General features: G+C 47.4%; 2 protein-coding genes across 3 annotated transcripts; both read left to right on the plus strand.

The window, feature by feature from the left end:
* The first annotated feature begins 899 nt into the window (after positions 1-899).
* LOC6504046 (glutamate receptor ionotropic, NMDA 2B) lies at positions 900-20,366 on the plus strand. 2 transcript variants are annotated; one of them, XM_001964041.4, is made up of 11 exons: positions 900-1,373; positions 5,868-6,539; positions 12,359-13,130; positions 13,276-13,426; positions 13,621-14,214; positions 14,337-14,626; positions 14,686-14,838; positions 14,910-15,061; positions 15,124-15,631; positions 15,699-15,803; positions 16,941-20,366. In XM_001964041.4, the coding sequence occupies exons 2-11, from the start codon at positions 6,038-6,040 to the stop codon at positions 16,981-16,983; spliced, it is 3,270 nt and encodes a 1,089-aa protein (XP_001964077.1). In that variant the 5' UTR covers positions 900-1,373; positions 5,868-6,037; the 3' UTR covers positions 16,984-20,366. The 2 variants fall into 2 exon arrangements, with proteins under 2 accessions (XP_001964077.1, XP_014761167.1); XM_014905681.3 differs by having other exon boundaries at positions 15,699-15,800.
* A 210-nt stretch (positions 20,367-20,576) lies between these two features.
* LOC6504047 (40S ribosomal protein SA) lies at positions 20,577-22,051 on the plus strand. Its single transcript, XM_001964042.4, has 3 exons — positions 20,577-20,717; positions 20,954-21,197; positions 21,392-22,051. Exons 2-3 carry the CDS (start codon positions 20,979-20,981, stop codon positions 21,983-21,985), a joined length of 813 nt encoding a protein of 270 aa, XP_001964078.1. The 5' UTR covers positions 20,577-20,717; positions 20,954-20,978; the 3' UTR covers positions 21,986-22,051.
* The last annotated feature ends 54 nt before the right edge of the window (positions 22,052-22,105 follow it).

The raw sequence follows: 22,105 nt of genomic DNA on the forward strand, positions 1-22,105 counted from the left end.
TAAGCTCTGCTCGGGGACTCCTAAATTGAATTTGACATTTCAGATTGATTAAAATTATGTGTTCGGAGGACCTAAGCCTCATCACTATGCGGGGAGCATTGCGACGAAGGAAGGATTCAATTGGAGGAGTTGTACGGAGAAAGTCAGTACAGGAACAGGATGAAACAGAAGCAAGAGCAGAAGTAGAAGTAGAAACAGAAGCTGGAGCTAAAGCATGAGCTGGAAACGCGACAAAAGCGTACAATAAAAACAAATCAACACGTGGTTTCTGGACACCATCCCGAGTACTATGGCCGTTGAGGTCGAGGCCTACCCTTCGCCACCCCATGGCGGGTGAGAGCGGCGCAGGCGCAAAAGAGAAAGTTTTAGGGTTGCCAGATGAACAAAAGATGTAAAATATAAAAGCTTTATTACAAAATTTATTTAATCAAATTATAATAAATCTTAAAGATTATTATTTATTTTGTTTTATTCATATTTATTAGTTTTATATTGAAACTTATTTAAACTTATTTTATATAAATTTTATTATCCTAGCCCTTAAACCCTTTTACCCCATGGGGTGACAACCCACACAGCAATTGGGTTTGGCTAACAGAGAGAGCGGTAATGAAGAGAGAGCCAGAGAGCAATATTACGTGAACGCTGCAGGAGGGCGTGTTACATGCCCGTTTGACGCAGGCTGATGACGCGAGGAGAAACGAAATCGAAATCGGAACCAAGTCAATCCCTCTTTCTCTTTGACATTGACAATGCTCCGGCTTCGGGATTTTTGGGGGGGCTTCGGGCACTGGAGCTTCGGCCCCCTAAGCCCCCCCTCCCTCTTAGCGCCGCACAAAAACGAGCAAAAACGGATTTCGTAACTAGCCTCGGGATGCTTGGGATGCTGCTACTCGGGATGCTACTCGCTGCTGCTCAACGGACCCCGGGATGATGGCAGTGCCATTCGGTGGCTCGTCGCATTCAGTCCGTAGAGCGCGCTCCGTTCCTCTCCGTTCCGATCCGCTCTGCTCAGCTCGTTCTTATTCTGTTCTGTTTTATGTCTTAATTCTGTCCTCCGGTTCTCTGTACAGAAGGCGTTGTTGTGTCTCTTCTGTTCTGTTCTGTTTTTTTTTTTGAGTGTGTTTTTTATTGTTGTTGTTGTTGGTTGTATATGGTTTTTGTTGTTGTGTGTGTGTGTGTGAGAGTGTTTGCGTGTTCGTGCGGATCCCTTGATCCTTGAAGCAAGCACTAGAACTGAGACAGCAGGATCATCAGGATCAGCGAGAAGAGGAGAAGCCGGAACGACGACTGAAGGAGCCAAAAAAGGAGCGCCAAGCACCCAACAACCCAGCCAGCCAGCTAGGACGACTGAAGCAATGTGAAACGGAAATGTAAGCAAAAGCATCCTTGATGTCCCCGCCCTTGTCCTGCAGTGCCAATCCCCGATTGTGTTTTTGTTTTATAACAAAGAACAACGGTACATTATATGGCTGGCTGGCTCGCTCACTGGCTGTCTGGCAACAAAAACAACAACAGCAGCAGCGAAATAACGGTACTCTAGAACAATAATACCAAAAAAACGGAGAGCGAGCCAGTAATGAGTGAAAAGAGCAACAAAAAAAAAAAAAAGGAAAACAAATTAAATGAATTTTTGTTGCCTATTTTTTGGGGCTGTATGCAAAAAGTCTGTTTCTGCCTGTTTTACGGCTAACTGTATTAGTGTGCGTGTATTTTTTTTTTATTCTTCTTCTTGTTTTCTTTTTTTTTTTTTTTTGGCAATGTGTTTGTGAGTGTGTGTAAGTCGGTGAGGCTGCGTCGTCGTCGTCCTCGTCGTCCTCGTTGCCTTTTGCTCGTGTATTTGTACTTGTCGTGGCTGTTGTGCGTGCCTTTGACTTTTTGGGTGTGGACTTGTTTCATGTTTCAGCTTCTGTCTCATCTTTCCATATCCGCCCTCCCCCCGTTTTGGCGCCCATCCCCCTGGCGCCCCCTCCATTCTTACGCCCCTGAACTGCCAGCATAAAACAAAAACTTTTTGGCCAAAAAGAAGAAGATAAAAAAACAACAAAATTATGTGCATTTTTTTTTTAAAATAACAAAAAAAAATAAGGACGAAAATGCAGTCTCTGGGCTGTCACTTTTTATTTTGTTTTTGTTCAATCCTTTTTTTGGGGGTATGTGTGTGTGTGTTAGGATGTGTGTGTGTTAGGATGTGTGTGCCAATAGCTACCTACAACAACAACAAAGGCAGTGCATTAAAAGTGTCAAAAAAAAGAAGAAAAAAGAGAAAGACGGCAGCCTGAAATGCAAACAAAAGCGACGGGAACCACCTTGCCACCCTCCCCGCCCGCCCCCTCAGCGTCGCTTATGACACATTTTAATTATGAGACCTGTCCTGTGTCCTGTGCCACCAACACCTCTCTCTCTCTCTGTCTCGCTCTGCATCCTTTTCATAACTTGCATTATTTAAAAAAAAAAAAAGAAAAAAAATATGAAAAAGGATTCGCGAATTCGAGACGGTAGGCCAAGCGGATCAGATGCCTTGGGTGTTTTTTGGCGCGTGTTGGCGCATCCTTTTCTCCAGTTTTCCGGCCCATTCTTTAATCCTTTTTGCCACCACACCACACCCCACCCCTCCCCACCCCTCCCCTTGCTTTTGGCCCACTTTCTCTTTTGTGTTGCAGCCCGAAACGTAAACAAACTCAGGGGGCGACAAATTATTCAGCAAAAGTCACACAAAGTGCATCAGCATAAATCAATAAACTCCTTTCGAAGGATATAGGATGCAGGACACATAATCCTAAACCTAAAAACTATATAGTCTTGGTCCTTTTTGGGAGTAACTACTGGGAGAAGCTTGGAAATCCGTTTTCATTTATTGTTGGAAGTCCTATCGGATTACAGGACTTTACAGTTATAATAAGGATAAGAGCCGTAAGGATATTAAATATTCTGTTGGTGGCAAAAACAGTTGCAGTTCCCAGGGAGCTGCAAACTTTTTTTTTTTTTTTTTTTTCACAACAAAACACAACACTGGCAAACATCCTGGCTGGCCAGGACACTCGGTAGACTCGGTGTTTTGTATTCGTGTTTGTGTTTCCTAGTCCTTCTCCTGCCTCTAGTCCTTGTTGTTTTTTGTTGCAAGCAGCAATTGGTGGTGTTGTCGAGTACCGTGTAGTGGGATTTGCATTTTCGGGCCAACTTTCGGGGCACAAACTTTTGTTTGCTTGTTGTTTTGGCGGCTCGACACGACACGACTTCGTCCCTGTTCCCATGCCCCATCCCTGAAGGGGGTCTGGAGGTCCTGAATTAATGAATCGGCTGCCAGACTTGGATTTGATAGATAATACGCCCAGTGGCACTACCGCAGGAGCTAAAGGATATTCAGTTTGGCCAAAAAAAAACTAATAAGGCTGACAGCGGTCGTGGCTCTGTCAAATTAGAGGCAAAAAAAAAAGGATATAGCAGGGCGCAAGGATGGGCGAAAGGAGTGCGAATAGAGCAGCAAAGAGGGGCCGCCGAAAATAAATGAAAATATTGCATTTGGTGGGCGTGGTCAGGACGCAAAAAGGAGCAGAAATGTAAGTAGGGCTGAAAAGTAAATAACTGTCAAAAGGGTCCAAGGACGAGATGGAGGGAGTAGGGACATCCTTGCTCAAGATGCCTCCTCCGAAAGGCATCTCATAAATACAAGCACACCACACACACACTCGCACACACACACACACATCCTTGGCAAAATGGCGGCCACTTTCTAATGCCTTCTCTCCGCCCGCCAAGGACTAGAAGCATCCTAGCCGCATTAATAAGACGGAGCTGCCGGAGCAACAAACATTTGCAATCAAAAGTTTAATATGCCGTGAATTCATTACACGTCCAATGAATGATCCTGCCAGCCTTCATACCCCTCAACCCCCTCTGAGCATCCTTGTTAGTCTGTTATTTTGGTCCTTTGCTTCTCCACGTTTCTTTTTTTTTTGTTCTCTCCATCTCATAAGATACAATTTATTGCCCTCATGTACGAGGTGAACAAAACCGACACACATACAACATGTCCTGCCAGCTCCTTGCGGAGTCACACACACACACACTGGCACACTCACACACACATCCTTGTGTATCCTGTGGAAAAGGAGCCCATGACCTTCGGCGTTTTTGGCGGCCATTGCATGGCTGAGGATTTCGCTTTTCCTTTGGCTTCCAGTCAGTCGCCTGCCTTTGAGTCCTGGCTGTTGTGCGAAAAGGTCCTGTTAGAGCCTCCCCCTCTTCGCCCCTTCTGTAATCACTCCTTTCCCCGCCCAGCCCAGCAAGAGAGAGAGAGCGAGCAAGCGAGAGAGTGGAAAGAGAGAGCGCCTATTGACAGCCAGGATGTCTGGCATGTGTCAAAATACAGTTAGCAGGACGAGGAGGAGAGAGAGGGCTGAGGGTCAGACAGAGTCGCCACCAACAAATTATAAGCCAAAACATATTCAGCCAGCGGGTCCTGGGCGGAGGTCCTGGGAGGTCCTGCGTCATGCATTCGCATTCAATGATGACGCGGAGCCACAGCAGGCGACGCCCAAAGTCCACACCGCGAGAAGTCCTGCAGATGATATCCTTCTCTTAGGAACTTAGAATCCAACTAGGACCTATCCGATTTCTTTCAGTGTCCTTTTAGCCACCCCTCCCACCCTCTCTCCTCCCACCCCCCCGAAAAATAAAAGCCAAAGCCAAACAAAAGGGAAAACGCGAAGCAGAAAGAATAAAAAAAAACAAAAAAAAAAGGACGAGAAGGATAAGATAGGGGAAACTACCAGTAGCAGTGGTGTATACCCACAGTATGTGGGAGATATTTATGATGATGACTTTCATAAGGGGACAGGGCCCAAAAAGGACCAAAAGGACCAAGGGGCAAAGGACCATGAGCGACCACACCCCGAAAATATAGGCGTTTTCCGACGCTTTCCGATTTCGAATTGCTGATTTTTGCTTCCGCACGTTGCTCACAGGAGTTGTGTTATCCTGCCATCCTGCCACTCCCCCCCTCCCCTCTCCTGTATGACTTTAACAGTTGGGGATTTGTGCTTCCGCGATCCTGAAACATTAAAAATAATTAAAAGTGAGAAATTCACGGGCAGGAACAGTAGTAGGAGTAGGACTAGCAAGGAGTCGCAGGAGTAGCAGGATGTGAAAAAGTGAGCAGACTGTGCCCAGGACAGGCCGCAGGACGTAGGACGTAGGAGGAGGTGTTGCCGTCGGCAGCCGGTGTCCCATTTAATTTATGTAGAATGGCAAATTGCGCACAAATTGAATCTGTGTGAACAACATAACTTGGAATAATATGATTTGAAGGAGCCAAACACACACACACACACACACAGCTACACTCACCTACACACACTTAATACTCTTTAGTAATTTTCCTCGCCCATCGAATAACTCATCTGGGACTGGGACTGGGACTGGGACTGGGTCTGGGCTTTAAATTGCCGGAAGTTGCTGGAGAAAAAGGACACACCTTTTATTTTCAATCCCAGCAAGGAGTTGAACAAAAGGACTGCATCTGTCACAGGGTGTCTCTGTATGTGTGAGTCCTTGTAGAGCTCCAACTATAGCATACTTCTCTGGGCGCCCCGTTATGCCACTGCGGCGGCCATAACAAATTAGTAGCGGAAACGGAAATGGCGGAAAACGTCAATGACGACTGCTGGCTGTTGGTTGTTCGTTGTTCGCTGTTGCCATGTTGGCCATGTCCTCCATGTCCTGCAGATGTTGCAAGCGTGCGTGCGTGGGATGGGATGGGTATGGGGACTTAAGGACTGCCTTTCTTTCCGCCTTTTTTTTTCCAGCTCCCTCCCAGCAAGACTAACCAAACGAATCCCATTTTTTACAAAAAAATATATACACAGAATCCAAGCAGAGTAACTTAACGGAGCAGCAAAAGGATATCCGGCAGCAGCAGTAGCAAAGTAGCAAGGAACCCAAGTCCATCCAGGCATCGGAACAGATCCAGATGCACTAGAGACGCACCGAGTCGCCCCGAAAGGATAACCGAGACGGCCCAAGTCAAGTCGCAGTCATGCTGCTCAGTCGCGTGAAACTGAAATGGACGAGCAGGAGCAGCAGCCGGTGGAGTGAGTCCTCCTCCACCAATGCCCACGAATGCCACCCGAACAACCACCTCGCCAAGAAGGACCTCCCCAAGAACCACCACCATGATGATCGGATCACTGCCAGCCGACAGCACAATATTACCAACAAAGCCCAGCCTATGCCGCCCATTCGGGGGCTGTTACTGCCGCTGCTCCTTGCGATCCTGGCCAGCCAGGCGGCGGCCCTGCGTCTCACCAACGGCGGCAGCAGCCTAAACAAAGGATCCGCCGCCGACAAGGAGCAGCTCAACATCGGCCTGATCGCCCCCCACACGAACTTCGGGAAGCGGGAGTACCTGCGGAGCATCAACAATGCGGTGACAGGACTCACCAAGACGCGCGGCGCCAAGCTCACCTTCCTCAAGGACTACTCCTTCGAGCAGAAGAACATACACTTTGACATGATGTCCCTGACGCCGAGTCCAACAGGTGAGTCCTTGCTATAGTATATTTTTTTCGTTATAAGGACATTAAGATAGTTCTCAGTGTAGCTGAAAGGGTCCTGCAATTTTGTTTATTGTCCAGTGTTGAATGGCAAGGACCTCCCGCGATTCGTCGCGGAATGCGTAACACCTGGAAAGTCCTTTAATTACGTTCGCCGTTATAATGGCCATTAATTTTAAGCTACTTAACCCCTTTCTCCGCCTTCGCCTCCGCCGCCACGGCCACTGTCATGGCAATAAAGGCGAAATGAGAAAAGGAGCAAGGATAGGGACGAAGGAGTCGGAAGGATAAGAGACGTCTCTTCGCCAGGCCGGCACAGAGACTGAGACTGAAATTCAGGATCAAAGTAGTGCCAGGCCGTCAAGGATGTCAGGTTTCTCGGCTTCTAGTTGAAGTCTAAGCACCAAGGACTAAGGCCTTCAAACAGTTTCATAAAAAGGATAAAAAAAATCCTTTTTCAGGAAAGCAGGGGTCAGGACTCGCAGCTGCCAACTCCCATCTCCCATCTTCCAGCATATTGACATTTTTCGTTGAATTCTTTTGCCAGGATAACGCTGGGACGAATTTGCAATCAACTTTAAATGATTATTATGGCCAAGGACACGCAGGACATGCACAGAGACAGTGACAGAGACAGAGACAGTGACAGAGACAGAGACAGAGACACAGAATCAATAACCAAATTATCGGCAAAGACAAGCTCCCTGATATTCGTGGGGCGAATGGAAATTGAATTGAATCCTAATGCCAGACCGAAGCTGTCAATCCAATTGAATCCTTTGAAGGACACAGCTCGGCACAGAAAGGACAGCTAACAATTTATGTTAGATGCCTTGGTAATGGCTGCATGTGGGATAATTTTGTGTGAAAATAATTTCATCGAAAAGGATATTACCTCAACCGCCAGACACAACAAGCCAGCCAGCCAGCCAGGATCCTTAGCTGAGTGGTTTTGCGGCCAAGGACTCGGCCCGACTAGGTCCTGTCCTTCCCTCTTTGGCCATAAACTTTAATAGCCCGTTTATCGAGTTTGGCTCATTTTCTGCCCCGATCTGGGGATGGGAGAATTAAGGACACAGCACCTTGGCAGTGTCCTTTGTAAAAATCTACACATTTATTTATTTACACTCGAGTCCTTTGGTCCTGATGGGGGTATCAGTTGGAATGCCTCAACTACTGGCAGTTTGTGTTAATTGAACGTTTGTCTGCAATTAAGATTGACGTCCTGCGAGTCCTTAGTCCGTAGTTCTTCGTCCTTCGTCCTTCGTCCTTGGTCCTTAGTCCGCTGACATGGTGTTTCCTGTCTATGTTTAATGTAAACTGTTGTCGGTCGGCTGTCATGTTTGGAGCAACATCCACTGCGCCTTCTTATCCTGGCACGGATGCAAATGATGACTGACACGGTCCTTGATTCCAATGGACATGAATGGACCTGCCCCGAGTCCTGTGGGAAAGGATACGACTGGCAAGGCAATGCGATTGCGAATGCAAGTCGACGGCTGCCAATGAAAGGATAATTAAATGAGCTCCCACTGCCACACTGAGTGAGTGAGTCCTGGGCCGGGACGAGGCACTTGGCCAAATGAAATATTATCCTGCAGGAGTGCACAGGACCCTCCCCGTCATATATCATTCCATTGTGAGTGGAACTGGAAAACTCCGATACTCCGATATCGGCCAGAAGTCATTTTTTACTTGTCATCCTGTTTGTTGTTCGGGTCCTGGCAGCGAGCTGAGCCGAGCTGTCCTTCGTCCTGGGGAAGGAGGGTGGCTGGTCGTTATTATTAGCCACTGACCCGCGATTACCGGAGGTGTGGATGGGCCGGCACCTTGTCAGCCACCAAAGCATCCTGCATCCTGGCCGTAATAAGCTTTCGAAGCCAGGTGGTTCCTGCCATTAGCAGCTATCGCTTTGCGCCACCAGTCGGGTGTCCTTTGCCCCTCTACCTGACCACCTAGCCACCTAGCCACCCAGCCACCTCCCACTGACCCTCCTGTTTATCCTGCAACTCTAAACTATGCAAATTGTGAGGAAAGTCGTAAACTGTTTCTCCCATCCCTGCCATGGCATTCCCAGGACATTCAGATGCCACTTGTATTGTCCTGCCGGCAAGGCAGAAGAAGTTCTAAACGAATTCCTGGCCAGAAAGGACATCTATTGAATGAAAGAATCACATTGTAATGGCCCCAGCGTGTGGCATTGTGTCCTCGAGAATGGAAGCTGCAAGCAGACTTCTCTTCAAGGATACGATACCCGGTACTGGGCAGGATTAGGCCACAAATCTGCCTCTCTCTCCGAGGGCTGGAGGAGTGGTGGGCCAGAAACCAAAATCATTTCCAAAACAGAAGCCCAGAGAGGGAGTCACTTGCAGGTCAAAAATGGCCCTCGGGCGTAATCGTCCTGTCCGGCCCTGTCCGGCCCTGTCCTGCCTTTTCATGTGAAGCCCCGCCCACTCGTCCAGTGGCAGGACTTTTGAAGTAAGGATATATGTGGAGGAGCCTGTGGCCTCCGGCTCCTGCGGTTGACGTCCTGCCGGACAGCAGGCAGTTAGTCTGGTTTTGGGTTTCAGTTTTGCTTTTCAATTTGCCAGTCGGCAGTGTCCTGGCGAGTGTCCTGCGAGCTTATGACCTTTCTCTTCGTAAAAATAATTAAATCTTTAGCTTTCAGAAATATTCGAAATCCGTAAATTATTCAAATAGACTGTGTTTTTGTAAAGGACTCTTCGACAGGACCTCGGCAGGTGCTGGGATTTTAATTAAATTCCATTTATTCTATTTTCGATGCATGGCTGTGGCATTCACACGTTCCTTTCCTGCCACACTCGGGGGTGTCCTTCTGGAACAAATAAGTAGGAGACAAAAATTGGATAAGAGGGTGGCTGGCAGGACTAGACAAGGACATGAGGCGGAAAAAAGAGACCTCACTCCCAGCTCATGGCATCCTTGAAGCGAAAACTGGCATAGTTGCCAAAGTTTTCAAGTTGCCTCTCCTGCACCCGTTGCATGCCACACATCCTTCACTTGTCCATGTGCCATCTCTGTGTGTCTGTGTGTGTGTGTGCCAAATATTTCACGTGCTAAACTCGTCCTGGTAAGGACACGAAATCATCTGGCGGGGAATCATCTGGCAACACTTTGATATTCGATAAGATGCCTCATTCCGTCAGTCGTCTTTGTTGAAATCCTGGCTACCTTATCCTGCGTCCTGTGTGTCCTGTCGCCATTATTGCCGTCATAAGGATTTCGGCAGGACTCTGTCTGTATGTGTATTGGTGGCTAGTGACGTCAAGTTATAAAATATGCGTCGAGTTGCCAGCTTCCAGTTTGCTTAAGTTTGCTCCTTCTTCCCACCCCCCCCCCCCCCCCCCCCCGCCTATTCGTCCTGTTCGTCCTGCTCCTGTTTCGGCTCCTGTTTTTCCAGCTACTGCTCCGCCAAATCTGTCATTTTTTTCTTCTTTTTTTTTTGCCTGCCACGCCCATGTCAGTTGTGAGAGTGTACGGGCAGGATAAGAGTGTATATGTGTGTGTGTGTGTGTGTGTGTGTGAAGGATGCCTACTTGTCTGATGAGGTCAGAACTCTAAAATCATCCCAAGAATCCAGAGTTTCCAAATAGTTGCTGAAATTTGTTGGAAACATTTACGAAACATGAGGAATTTTTCGATTTTTGAAGATGTCCTTGCCGTTGAGGCACATCCTGGAATCTGGTTATTCCAATTAGGATACAGGCTGAGAGCTCCGGGCTTTCAGTTCGATTTATGCCAGAGTGGGAGTGGCAGTGGGTGTGGGAGTGGGTGGGGGAGTGGGAGTCCTGACTGCTCCATTGAATCTGCTGACGAAGCTGAAACATTTTCCTGGCCAGGATGCGGGAATTAAATTGGCTTTCGGCTTTCGCATGTCGGCTGCCTCTGTCTCTGTCTCTGTCTCTGTGTCTGTATCGGTTTTGGTTTCGAATTCGGTTTCCTCCATCTCCTCTACAAACCAGGACCAGGACCAAAACCATAACCCCAAGGCGACAGGCCCCTAATCGAGCGTTATTCTAAATTATCGACAACGAACCCGAATCCGAGTCGGAGTTTGAGATTGGTGGGATGGCAAGAGAGAGGGTGTGTGTGTGTGTGTGTCCTCCAGAGACTCCTCCACACACACACACTCCTCTAGGCAGGCTGGCAAGGACATCAGAACCCTTTGCTTTCAGGCGGGGCGAGTTGTGATAACGAAGGCAATTGAATGATGCTTAAATGAAATTAATGGATGTTATAATAAGTTGACAGAGTCCCCGACTCCCTCTTCCCCTCCCAGCGAGTCCCTGCCGTCAAAGCTGACAAGGACATGCGGCCGGAGGACAGGCGAGTCTCTCCAGGCGAGTCACGCTGACAGCTGTCAGCTGCCTCACACTCGTGTGCCACACTCCTCTTGCCACTTGCCACTTTCCTCTGGCTCTCTGTACTTTGTCAGGCACAAGAATAATCAGCTCGAGGTGGTCCTGCAACTGCCACTTGCCACTTGCCACTTGGTACTTGCCACTGCCGCTTTTCACAGTCAAATTGAGGCGGCAGTCAGTGTCAAAATTCAATTTTCCCATTACAATAGGCTCTCCCAAGGAATGTGTCTCCTTAAAAAAGTCCTTCCTTGCCCCAACACACTGACCAAAGACCGAAGGAGCGGCAGGATAATGCAATTACAAGACGCTTTATGCATATAATTAAATTTTTAATGGATGATTTGGAGGAGAGGCAGTCGAGGCAAATTTATTTCGGTGTCAAGTGAGTTTCTATTTATGTTTTTTGTTCGGAATGAGAATGAGAACCATCGATCCTATCATGGTGCGGTCTGGAGGAGGCCTACTTCCAGATGGAAAATGGTAATTGAATGCATGGCCCACTGGCTGTCAGGGGAAAACTTAGGAGAACATATAGAGCCCCCCAGGACGCAGGACGCAGGACTAAGGAGCCAGGAGGCAGAGCCTCCCTTCCTGTCATTGCTGAAATGTAGATAGCAGAAGTAAAGTGATGAAAAAGTTAATTAAACTTTTTGATGAGATTTCACATTTTTGCCAAAGTATTGACAGACGGCTGACAGTCCTGACAGCATTAGAAAGGGGGAAAGGGGAGGGGTAGAGGGATAGAGGGATAGAGGGATAGAGGGACAGAGGGGGGGTTTGTCAAGGACTTGACAATGTCTTGTCATCGATTTCCCCGGAAAATATTGTTCCTTCGCTTTCGTTTCTGGTTTCTGGTTGTTGATTTTGATTTTTCAAATTTATATCCTGCGAAGGATAACCATTTTTAAAATAACCATCATATAGGGACTTCCAGGGAAAGTACAATTATCATGTGGTTGTGGTGTTGAAATTTTCAAAACACCCACACCCACCCTCAGCCACACAGCCGTGGGAGGAGCTCCAGCCCACAACCCGACCAACCCGACCAGGACCTCCCTCATCATCGTAACCCGTTTAAGTAGGTCAATTAGCGAGTGGTGCGTATAGCCGCAGAGCCTGCCCCCCCATCCACCCACCTGGCCCACTTTGATTCGGTTTCAGGCGTGGCACCACCCCTCCCCCTACCCTGGAAAGGTGGCTAATCTGCAATTAATTGCCACACATCTGTACACAAGACACGCACGAGCAGAGATTGGGATTGTGATTTCCATGGGAAGGGGGGACGGGGAGTTGGGTCCACGGGTCAGAGGTTAGTGGGTCAGAGGCTTACCCTCTACAATCTAATTTAGTTTAGACCCTCCTGCCATAAAAGTGGGCGTCAGTTAGAACCGAAAATGCCAATAACGAGTGATGTCCTTCCAGCTATTCTCAGCACCCTCTGCAAGGAGTTCCTCCGCGTCAACGTCTCCGCCATCCTGTACATGATGAACAACGAACAGTTCGGCCACAGCACCGCCTCGGCCCAGTACTTCCTCCAGCTGGCCGGATACCTGGGCATACCCGTGATCTCCTGGAATGCCGACAACTCCGGCCTGGAGCGGAGGGCCTCGCAGTCGACGCTGCAACTCCAACTGGCGCCGAGCATCGAGCACCAGAGCGCCGCCATGCTGAGCATCCTGGAGCGGTACAAGTGGCATCAGTTCTCGGTGGTCACCTCTCAGATCGCCGGCCACGATGACTTCGTCCAGGCGGTGCGAGAGCGGGTGGCCGAGATGCAGGAGCACTTCAAGTTCACCATCCTCAACTCGATCGTGGTGACCCGGACGAGCGACCTGATGGAGCTGGTGAACAGCGAGGCCCGGGTGATGCTACTCTACGCCACCCAGACGGAGGCCATCACCATTCTGCGGGCCGCCGAGGAGATGAAGCTCACCGGAGAGAACTATGTGTGGGTGGTGAGCCAGTCGGTCATTGAGAAGAAGGACGCCCACTCCCAGTTCCCGGTCGGCATGCTGGGCGTCCACTTCGACACCTCCAGTGCTGCGTTGATGAACGAGATCTCCAACGCCATCAAGATCTACAGCTACGGCGTGGAGGCCTACCTCACGGATCCGGCGAACAGGGACAGGCGCCTCACCACCCAGTCGCTGTCCTGCGAGGACGAAGGACGCGGTCGCTGGGACAATGGAGAAATGTAAGTGATTAGAGTAGAGTAGCAGAGAGTAGTAGAGACCTCCTGTCAGAACTAGTTAGTCCTCGTCCGTAGTGATCCTTAGAGTGGGTTTTTTGGATTAGGAATGTGTCTGCTCCTTTAACCTTTGACCTGCTGTCTTTTGTAGCTTCTTCAAGTACCTCCGAAACGTCTCCATCGAGGGGGATCTCAACAAGCCGAACATCGAGTTCACGGCGGACGGGGATCTGCGCTCCGCCGAGCTCAAGATCATGAACCTCCGGCCGAGTGCCAACAACAAGAACCTCGTCTGGGAGGAGGTAAGTGGGAGCGTTCGCTTTCCGGCATGCCATTTCTTTCTTGCTCACATTCCTTACTACTTTCTCAACATCCTGTTCCGATCCTGATCCGCACCTTCTTTGCACCGCTTTGTAAATTATGCCACCAACCACTACCACCATTACCACCAATCGAATTCAATTCCAATCCGATCCAATCCGATTGGGAGGGACAGATTGGAGTTTGGAAGTCGTGGGAGACCCAGAAGCTGGACATTCGCGACATTGCGTGGCCCGGCAACTCGCATGCCCCGCCCCAGGGCGTGCCGGAGAAGTTCCACTTGAAGATCACGTTCTTAGAGGAGGCACCCTATATCAATCTGTCGCCCGCTGATCCGGTCAGCGGTAAATGCCTAATGGACCGCGGTGTCCTGTGCCGTGTGGCAGCGGATCATGAGATGGCCGCCGATATCGATGTCGGCCAGGCACACCGCAACGAGTCCTTCTACCAGTGCTGCAGCGGCTTCTGCATCGATCTGCTAGAGAAGTTTGCCGAGGAGCTCGGCTTCACATACGAACTGGTGCGGGTCGAAGATGGTAAATGGGGTACCCTCGAGAATGGCAAGTGGAACGGCCTGATCGCCGACCTGGTTAACCGCAAAACGGACATGGTCCTCACCTCGCTAATGATCAACACGGAGCGGGAGGCGGTCGTTGACTTCTCGGAGCCCTTCATGGAAACTGGCATCGCCATTGTGGTGGCCAAGAGGACGGGCATCATCTCGCCCACGGCCTTCCTGGAGCCCTTCGACACGGCATCCTGGATGCTGGTAAGTTTTGCTCCGCCCCCCACTCTCTTCCCCCACTTCACTGTTCTGTTCAGTCCTCCTCATGCGGGTAAGTCTCTTCTCCTTCTCCTCTTCTCTTCTCCAAAAACCATCCAACCGTCTAGGTGGGAATCGTCGCGATCCAAGCGGCGACCTTCATGATCTTCCTGTTTGAGTGGCTCTCGCCCAGCGGCTACGACATGAAGCTATACCTCCAGAACACCAACGTTACTCCGTATCGGTTCTCCCTGTTCCGCACCTACTGGCTGGTGTGGGCCGTCCTCTTCCAGGCCGCCGTCCATGTGGATTCGCCGCGCGGCTTCACCTCCCGCTTCATGACCAATGTCTGGGCCCTCTTCGCTGTGGTATTCTTGGCCATCTACACTGCCAACCTAGCCGCCTTCATGATAACCAGGTTCGTATCCACTTAGTTGCTAAGGATTACTGCCACTAACATCTATTGTATGTCCGCAGGGAGGAGTTCCACGAGTTCAGCGGATTGAACGACACCCGGCTGGTGCATCCCTTCTCCCACAAGCCCTCCTTCAAGTTCGGCACCATACCCTACAGCCACACCGACTCGACAATCCACAAGTACTTTAATGTCATGCACAACTACATGCGCCAGTAAGTGACTAGTGCCAAGGATCACCCAGATCCTCTAGAGCTTAGACCACTCCTCTTCTCCGCCCTTACAGGTACAACAAGACCAGCGTGGCCGATGGCGTGGCCGCCGTTCTGAACGGCAACTTGGACTCCTTCATCTACGACGGCACTGTGCTGGACTACCTGGTGGCCCAGGACGAGGATTGCCGGCTGATGACAGTGGGCAGTTGGTATGCCATGACAGGTAAGTGGATTAGCCCTCTAGTTTATTCAAAAAGTAATCCTTTTTCCCCCTCCTTTCTCAAGGTTATGGTCTGGCCTTCAGTAGGAACTCCAAGTACGTGCAGATGTTCAACAAGCGACTCCTCGAGTTCCGGGCCAATGGGGATCTGGAGCGGCTGCGACGCTACTGGATGACGGGCACGTGTCGTCCCGGGAAGCAGGAGCACAAATCCTCCGATCCGCTGGCCCTCGAGCAGTTCTTGTCCGCCTTCCTGCTCCTGATGGCCGGCATCCTGCTGGCGGCCCTGCTCCTCCTCCTCGAGCACGTCTACTTCAAGTACATCCGGAAGCGATTGGCCAAGAAGGACGGGGGCCACTGCTGCGCCCTCATCAGCCTGTCGATGGGCAAGTCGCTGACGTTTCGGGGCGCCGTCTACGAGGCCACGGAGATCCTCAAGAAGCATCGCTGCAACGATCCCATCTGCGACACGCACCTCTGGAAGGTGAAGCACGAGCTGGACATGTCCAGGCTGCGGGTGCGCCAGCTGGAGAAGGTGATGGACAAGCACGGCATCAAGGCACCGCAGTTGAGGTGAGTTTTCTTGTCATTCTCTCTCTCCTCTGAAAGCATTATCCTTATGAGGTGTATCCTTTACCAGGCTGGCTTCGTCCTCCGACCTCTTGAACCACCACCATCTGAAGGAGCGACCGCCGCTGCTGGGGAATCTGAGTCTCGCCGCCAGTGCCCAAGATCTATACAGGTGGTAAGTTTTTTTTAAGCATGTCCTAGTGTCCTAGTTTCCTAGTGTTTCTCTTGCACTCATCCATCCTGGCCACATCCTGCTAGTGTCCTGCTGTTAATTCCCTTCGCTTATGTATGGATTTTGAGGGAATTATGTTTATTTAATTACCAGATCCCATCACACAGTGAATTTCACTCGGGGATTCCCTCTCAACTGCATGTCCTTGGTGCTAGTTCCATTCAAAGGACTCTCGTCCAATCAGACCTGCCCCCAAACCATAGACTGTTTGAAAATAAAGCTTTTGTCTTTGTCCGGATTATAAGGGGATTGTGTGCCAAAGGGGGGAGTGGCATATCACTGATAGACAATGGCCAGGACCTGCCGCCGCCGCCTCCTGTGCCGCCTCCTGCCAACATGGCCGGCAATTAATGGATCAGGATCCAAACACACCAATACCAGTTACCGCTTCAGGTCAACTGGGCCAGTCAGTCAATCATTTACTCGTCAAAACCGATTGGTGGCATAGATGGGGGTGGCGGTGTGGCGGTGTGGGTGTCCTGTTCAGGTTTCTCTCTAAACAGGACACTGGGGAGGCCCGCCAGCGGCAGGCAGTTATTTTTGTTCGTCGAATGGCAGGAGGATGGCCAACAATTGCCAGCCGATTCAATTGCTAGGCCCTTTAAATTTTCCCCAAAAAATAGATGAATCCTTTTTCGGACTGGCGCAATCCTTTGTGCCAGAAGGACTCGCATTCGCTTTTTGGCACTAATTTATTTACAAGCCAGCCCTTGACTGCTCCGGACCCATTAGGCCCTGATTGATTGATGATCCTGCTGAGGTCCTTGGGTCCTTGGGCTTTAATTCTATTCCCGGGCCGTTATGACTAATGTTTTTGATTTGCCAAAAAAAAAAGAAAAAGAAAGAAAGAAAGAAACAGAAACCACACAGCACATAAGTATGCTAATTTTTTTGCCATCAAATTTCAGAAAGCACTCTCTCTCTCTCTCTCTCTCTCTCAAGCATGCCTTACTGTTGCTCTTTGTTTGTTAAGTGTGTGTGTGTGTGTGGGTGTGTGCTTTTAAGTATTTTCTCTACTAACTCTAGGGATAACGTTCTTCTCTCCCCACAACAACACCAAAAAACACATACAAATTACAGGTCGTACAAGACGGAAATAGCCGAGATGGAGACGGTGCTTTGAAGAGTCGAGAGGAACAGAAACGGAAGTGGAAGTGGATGTGGAACTGCCATGAACAGGAACTGGCTCTGGATCGCTAGCCCAGCCATACGCACATACCCGTCACACCACCACCACCACTCCCCCCCGCACGCCCACTCTCAGGCCAGCAGCTACCGTAACAGGTGCCGTGTTTGGGGCTACTGGGAAAGGCACTGGAACCACAAGACCAGTGCGTCAAATCAAAATCAACGTTTCAAAACAGTATGTTAACTAGCAAGGAGGACCTCTAACTGCACACACACACACCAGCCCCGACCCAAGGAATCCCAGAGAGTGTATAAAATTTAAACTAAACTAAATGTATGACTAAAAAATAACTCAAAACTAACTAATAACTTAAAACCTAATTGAGAAAGAACAACCAAACAACCAAAGCCGCCGCCGCACGAGTAATTCATAAACTAAGTTTTAAACAAAACGGTAAACGATAAACGATAATCGATAAACCATAAACGATAAACGATAAACCATAAAGTAAAAGAGATCGAGATCAACCGTTACATTTTTGGCGATTGAACTGTTAACAAAAAACCTTAAAAAAAAGAAAGCAAGAGAAAGTGCAAGGAGAGAAGGAATGGCAGAAGAATGGCAGTGTCGTCAGAAGATCCCCTACTTAACAAAAAAAAAAAATTAAAACAAAAAAACGAGAATGTTTGTATGTAATCTGTTTGATTGTTTGTGATTGTTGTTTTGTTTGTTGTCCTTTTTTGGATAGTAAGAATTTACCAAAATTATGCTTAATTAATAAAATGAAATCCATATACAAATATATACATAAACAGTAATCGTAATCGAAACGGGGCGGTGCAGGTTGCCGCGCCCCTTATACAATGTACACAAATTTATATGTATTTACCTTGCTATGATTACGACGATATACATAAATGTTATTGCATATTCACATACATAACTATTCAAGGATCAAAATCCAAGCAAAAAGAAAACAAATATTTACAAGTGGATGTTATATTTTTTCTCTGATTTTCATAGAAAGAAAAAAAAACAAAATGAAAATGCTTATGCGCCGCCAAAATCAAAATTATATTCCTATATCCTTGCAGTGAGCTTTCTTTCTGTTTCTTTGTGTGAAAAGATCGTAAAATGGCCGCCCCACAGAAAAAAGGGATGGTCACACTTGCTAGATCATCAATTTCCGCGCTTTCCAACACTGATAGTTAGCTTTGATTAAAAAGCACTTTTGTAATTACTTCCCACTGCAAGGATGTAGAATAAAAACACTTTATCGAAATCGAAATCTCTCCAGGAGATTATCTACACTCGTGGCTTTTTTTAAGTTGCTCTTTACTGCTTCGCTAGAGAACCGTTGGCTTTTAATCATCGTTTTTATGTTTATTTCGCTTTCACTTTGCTCGCTCGCCGTTAGAGAAAGGGCGACTTTGCTTTCTAGTTCGTGTGAATCTCTTGCATGTGCCACATCCTTTCAAACACACACACACACACACACACTCTCAAACACAACACTAACATCTTCACCCACATATACTCACGCACCCAGAGACACCAACATAAATGGAAATATAAATAAAAAGAAATGTAATTTTAAATGTGCATTGTTGTTGTGAGGAGCAAAACATGCTTAATCAGAATTAAATTAAGCTCCAAATCTAAAATTGAATTAAATATGTACAAAGGGTAACAAGTGAAAAGGATAAACAATGGAATAACTAACAATCGAGGCAGCATTATATAACTGTTTGTGTTGGTCTTTTTTGTGTGTTTCTTCTATGTGTTTAGTGAGGATAAATAAGATAAACTAAAGCAAAGGATGTAACTGTAAAGGACGAACCTCCACAAAGTCGCATCTCCGATAGGTGGAGCGTTTGTGGGTTTATCGGTTTCCCTCCTAGAGATCGTAGAGGTACTTAAGTCGGAGTCGGAGGTGCGGGCTTTCGGGAAGTTCGTCCTCACAAACAAATTAAACAAAAGCAAAAAACAAAAAAACAAAAAAAAAATAACAATTCATGTAAGAATTTTAAATCGTTGTGCCAATTATATAAAAAGGCAACTTTAATCACACATACATACAACAAAACATATGGAAAACAACCAAAAACACACGCGTACGTATTCATGTGTCAGATGCGACAGGTGTGTGTGCTTCTTTCAGGACCTTTTCGTTATCCTTATATGGTATGGTACCGTTATGCGTTCGAATGCCTGTTCTTATTTCCGTTAGAAACGAGAGCGCTGAAGTGAACGAGATAGCGACACAACACGCGACAAACAAACAAATAAACAAAAAAATAAACAAACTAACATAACAGGACAAAACAGAAGGACAAAAGGACAAAACAAAAACAATGTTAACAGAATAACACGAAACAAAACAAAGGAACTTATTGAGTTTTATTTGCAAAAGAGTGATTTTTTATAGTGGATATATTATATTTTATACACAAGTTACGGATGAATGGAACGGAGAACATAGTGAAATGTTAATTATTACGTATATGTATATATTTTTTAATACAAATTGTTCAGATTTGTTATACATACGAGTACTAACAAGAGCGAAAAGTAACAAACAAGTACGGAGAACGGATCTAGCAGACATCTTAGAATAAAGGCCGTCGATAAGAAAACGAGGCGGGGTTGTGGGGAGATGGACGAGATGGTATGAGAGGTATAAGAAAACAAACCCTTTACGGACAAATTAAAACAAGTAAAAAAAGTTAACATTACATTATATAAGTAGTTAGTAATTTAAAACTAAACCCAAAGAAATAAGCTAAATCACGAAAGATGATAATTAAAAAAAAAAGAATGGAAAATGTTTATGAATATAAAACGATTTTTTTTAGTATTATTAATGTTATTAATTTACGAGTACGAGTACGAATAACGAACGGGAAGCATGGAAGTATGAATTAAAACACTCCCAGACAGAGTCACACATTCACACGAATAACGAGTGCATTTTTTTAGGTGTTGAATATCAGAAACATAAATAAAAAAAAAAAAAACAAATATATAAAAACCGAATCAATTTTTAAACGCAAACATATTTCCTCGATCATAACGAATCAGTGAATCTGAATCCAAATCTGAATCTATTCGAAAATATGTAACCTGAGCATAAATGATGTAGTAACGACGACAGATCGTTTTTTATGTTACTAACAAACAACATCCGAACATATTTTATTCCGCCAGGAACTCGAAAATCTAAACACGAAAATGAAATTGGACGAGGAACGTTTCACGTACATAAAATTTAGCAAATGAAATATGCGTACATTGTTGTGGTAGTTACGGATGGCGAGGAGCATACACGTAATTTAAAATATAAACAAACCAACTTGCAATAAATGTGTATACAAAAATCCAGTGTTTCATTTTCAATTATTGGGTTGCCTGGAAAATATTACAGTGCCTTGTTCATCCATTAAGAACTGGTGGATGTTGGCGGGATTCTTTCAAGAAAGATACTCACCACACTGCATAACGGCTATAATGTTAATCGACAGTGAACATCGATAAATTTTACCCTTGCTTTTATCGAAGATTACCCATCGCTTGTTCCGACCTACTATCGAAAAGCTAGTATGACCATCCGCAAAATATCGAAAAATACGTATCCAGTGTTGCCGTACAATAGGTATCTGCGATGTAAGATGGTCTATCGACTTCCCTTCAATCGGCCATTTTGTCAAAACTCCCAGCGGCATCCAGACGTAAGTTCCGTGAACCATCCAATTTTTTTCAAGTTATAAAAGATTATTAAGTGAAATATGAACTCCCATGTGCCGCCTAAAGAGATAAAACACTGCATTATGCGAAAAGCGTCAAAGCGCAGTCAAATTTCATGGCTACAGTGTTTTTTTTTTTGCGCACGTGGAGATGTTGAAATTTTGAGGTTGTGTTGAGCCGACCAAGTAAAGTTTTTTGTTTTGTGCCCCGAATATTGCAGGTTCCGTAACTCTCACCACGTTAACATGTCGGGAGGCTTAGATATTCTGTCCCTCAAAGAGGACGACATCACCAAGATGTTGGTGGCCACTACCCACCTGGGCTCCGAGAACGTCAACTTCCAGATGGAGCAGTACGTCTACAAGCGCCGCGCCGACGGTGTCAACATCATTAACCTGGGCAAGACCTGGGAGAAGCTGCAGCTTGCTGCCCGTGCCATCGTGGCCATCGACAACGCTTCTGATGTGAGTATACCCTCCCATGTGGTCTCTGAACTCGATCCTTCTGAAGGCGTGGCTGCACGTGATGATTCTTTTAATCTTTCGGGTATGAAATGCAATGATTTCACTTTCACCGCTGACCAGCCAAGCCTCACTATGGAAGAGTGATACTTTATATCCCATTTTCGGAAAGAAACTAACCCATTCTCCCCTTTTAGGTCTTCGTCATCTCGTCGCGTCCCATTGGCCAGCGTGCCGTGCTGAAGTTCGCCAAGTACACCGACACCACCCCGATTGCTGGCCGCTTCACTCCCGGTGCCTTCACCAATCAGATCCAGCCCGCTTTCCGCGAGCCCCGTCTGTTGGTGGTGACCGACCCCAACACTGACCACCAGCCCATCATGGAGGCCTCGTACGTGAACATCCCCGTGATTGCCTTCACCAACACCGACTCGCCATTGCGTTACATCGATATCGCTATTCCATGCAACAACAAGTCTGCCCACTCCATCGGTCTGATGTGGTGGCTCTTGGCCCGTGAGGTGCTCCGTCTGCGTGGCACCATCTCCCGCTCCGTTGAGTGGCCGGTGGTTGTCGATCTGTTCTTCTACCGCGATCCCGAGGAGGCCGAGAAGGAGGAGGCTGCTGCCAAGGAGCTCCTGCCTCCCCCCAAGATCGAGGAGGCTGTGGATCATCCCGTCGAGGAGACCACCAACTGGGCCGATGAGGTTGCTGCCGAGACCGTCGGCGGAGTGGAGGACTGGAACGAGGACACCGTCAAGACCTCCTGGGGCAGCGATGGCCAGTTCTAAGGAACCGCGACTAATGACATCCGCTTCTGCGGCGGCATAAATAAACATCTTTTGTTTTTCCACCTATATATCCTATATGTATTCACCCAGAGGGCCCCCAAGGTAGTCCGAATAGAAGCA

The sequence above is a fragment of the Drosophila ananassae genome, chromosome XL (assembly GCF_017639315.1).
Source record: "Drosophila ananassae strain 14024-0371.13 chromosome XL, ASM1763931v2, whole genome shotgun sequence".
NCBI lineage: Eukaryota > Metazoa > Arthropoda > Insecta > Diptera > Drosophilidae > Drosophila > Drosophila ananassae.

Excerpts from the sequence above, each read along its gene's own strand:
- LOC6504047 (XM_001964042.4), top strand. The coding sequence starts at position 20,979 with ATGTCGGGAGGCTTAGATATTCTGTCCCTCAAAGAGGACGACATCACC. Across the intron at positions 21,198-21,391 it reads CCATCGACAACGCTTCTGAT|GTCTTCGTCATCTCGTCGCG; the intron begins GTGAGTATACCC and ends CTCCCCTTTTAG.
- LOC6504046 (XM_001964041.4), top strand. The coding sequence starts at position 6,038 with ATGCTGCTCAGTCGCGTGAAACTGAAATGGACGAGCAGGAGCAGCAGC. Across the intron at positions 14,215-14,336 it reads ACACGGCATCCTGGATGCTG|GTGGGAATCGTCGCGATCCA; the intron begins GTAAGTTTTGCT and ends CCAACCGTCTAG. Across the intron at positions 15,632-15,698 it reads ATCAAGGCACCGCAGTTGAG|GCTGGCTTCGTCCTCCGACC; the intron begins GTGAGTTTTCTT and ends ATCCTTTACCAG.